We start from the raw sequence: 2,352 nt of genomic DNA, 5'->3' as shown, positions 1-2,352 counted from the left end.
TAAACATTTTATAATAAAAAAAAAAAAAACATAAAAATAAAACACAATTTAAAATATATTAAATATTAAAATATATTTTATTTGTTTGTGCATCATGTGACCATCTCTTTAATAATTGTTGTATTGATTCAAATATAAATATAATATAAAATATATATTATAATCTATATAGTATTGATTCAAAAATATTTATAATCAACAGCTTACTAGATTTAGGAACAGAGTCATAGTTGCTGCCAAACTATACAGTTACTACAACAAAACGCTGATAACTTGGTATTCACCAACATTTTTATAAAATAATACAATTCCATAAAGTGACAAGGATTTTCTGAAAGCTTCTTACACTGTTTGACAGAGATCCCATATTAATTATTGATTTTACAGTAATAACAATAAGTAATCTCTATAATATTTCAGCAGAAACTGAGCTTAACATAGACTTACTTTCAGCATGATTTTCACCTCACACTGCCTGCATTACCCGTCTCTAGCTCGAGACCCCTCACCCCTCTCTCTGACTGTGTGACTAGGTCAATGCCAAGACGACGAGACAGACATTGAGTCTCCGCTCTATCCATAAGTCATTTCAGATCCAATCAGGTTCTCCGTGTTGCTCCTCTCCATCAAACTCCAGGGTCACTCAAGACCTGCTTTGCCAATCACAGCTTCTGTAATCGACCCGTTTTGAGACGTGCAACACACAGACGCAAGGGACCGATCCTATCAGTGATCTGATCGGTGCTAGTTAATCTGGCTCTTAGAGCACTAACCAGACTCTAGAGAGGCTTAAACGAAAACCTCTGCCTCTGACTCACCAGAGCAACAACAAGTCGGTGGTTTCAAGCAGATTTGAAAGGAATAGTTCACCCCAAAATTAACATTCTGCCATTATTTACAGATGCAAGAGAGGATGGTCTTACCGTCTCAAAGTTATACCAGATGGCATCCGGAATATAGGCCTCCACCAATTCAACACCCTAAAACAATAAAAAACAGGAAAATCAGCTGAACATTATGACAGACATTATTTTGATGGTTTAATAATGAGCATTATTCATTAAACTACTGGGCAGAACATCACGGGTGGTGATTTTTCGGAGAGGTATGGTCCTCCTGTCATGGTTTTTCAAGCTTCAGAAAAAGAAAATATGAGCGGGATATCGGAGAGTAAGAAGTTGACAGAAAGTGAAGCAGCAAACAAACCAAAAGAAAAGATTATTCATCCCTGTGCCTGAGGGAAAACCCACTGTACACTTCAGATGGTGGCACTCGAATGTGATATTCATATCAAGCTGAAAGCACTGGGCACCGAATACCCAGCCATGAGTGACTTTAAGATAGCAATAGTGTGTGTGTGTTTAAAAAAACAAAAAAAACAAGGGATAGTTATGACTCTAAAATCTGACTGACTGAGCCAAGTTTGAAGCCATTGTAAATATAAACAGATAGCAAATATAAACAGCCAATGGTTAATAAATATATTACTTAGTGAAAGGTACATGGGATGTTTCTTTTGTTCCGTTTTAACTTAATCCTAGGGGTAACTATTAAAAACAATTAAAATAAAATAAAAGTAAGTAAGAAAATAAATAAATACATACATACTGTACATACATACAAACATACATACTCTACTGTTCAAATGTTTAAGGTTGATTTTGATGTTTTTGAAAGAAGTCACTTATGCTCAAAAGTACATTAAAACAGTATGTGACGAGAGGGGCGGGGCCAAGAGCCGTGGGAACGGAGCGAGGCCGGTGGAGTAAATGCTAATGCGCGACACCTGCGCCACTCACCGGTCTCGAGTCCCACGGAGGAGCTCCGGAAGGATAAAAGGGTTGGACGAGAGAGGACCAGGCCTGGATTTTATTTTGTGTTTTGGTTCTGTTTGTGCGCGACAGTCGTCCGCGAGGGGCTGTCGCGCTATTTTGTGTTTGTTTATTTTATTAAAGTTTTCTTTGAGTGTTCGCCAGTTCCCGCCTCCTTCTTCCCGAACTACGAACTTTGTTACACAGTAATATTGTGAAATATTATTAGAATTTTAAATAACTCTTTTCTATTTGAATATATTTTGAAATGTAATTTATTTCTGTAATCAAAGCTGAATTTTCAGCATCATTACTCCAATCTTCAGTGTCACATGATCCTTCAGAAATCATTCTAATATGCTGATTTGCTGCTCAAGAAACATTCATTAATATTATCAATTGCTGAAAACATTTGTGCTACCTAATATTTTTGTGGAAACCATGACACTTTTTTTTGCAGTCAGGATTCTTTGATGAATAAAAGTTTAAAAGAACAGAATGTATATATATATATATATATATATATAGATAGATAGATAGA

General features: G+C 35.9%; 1 protein-coding gene across 1 annotated transcript in view; it reads right to left on the bottom strand.

Moving 5' to 3' along the window:
• Positions 1-2,352, bottom strand: part of LOC107735994 (maltase-glucoamylase, intestinal-like) — a 51,378-nt gene that overhangs the window by 31,871 nt on the left and 17,155 nt on the right. The window contains exon 19 of the mRNA XM_016547519.1: positions 924-980. Within this exon, the coding sequence (XP_016403005.1) occupies positions 924-980 (57 nt within the window). The remainder of the gene's footprint in view (positions 1-923; positions 981-2,352) is intronic.

The sequence above is a fragment of the Sinocyclocheilus rhinocerous genome, unplaced genomic scaffold (assembly GCF_001515625.1).
Source record: "Sinocyclocheilus rhinocerous isolate Xijiao unplaced genomic scaffold, SAMN03320098_v1.1 scaffold942, whole genome shotgun sequence".
Lineage (NCBI taxonomy): Eukaryota > Metazoa > Chordata > Actinopteri > Cypriniformes > Cyprinidae > Sinocyclocheilus > Sinocyclocheilus rhinocerous.
This window is presented reverse-complemented; position numbering and strand designations above follow the sequence as displayed.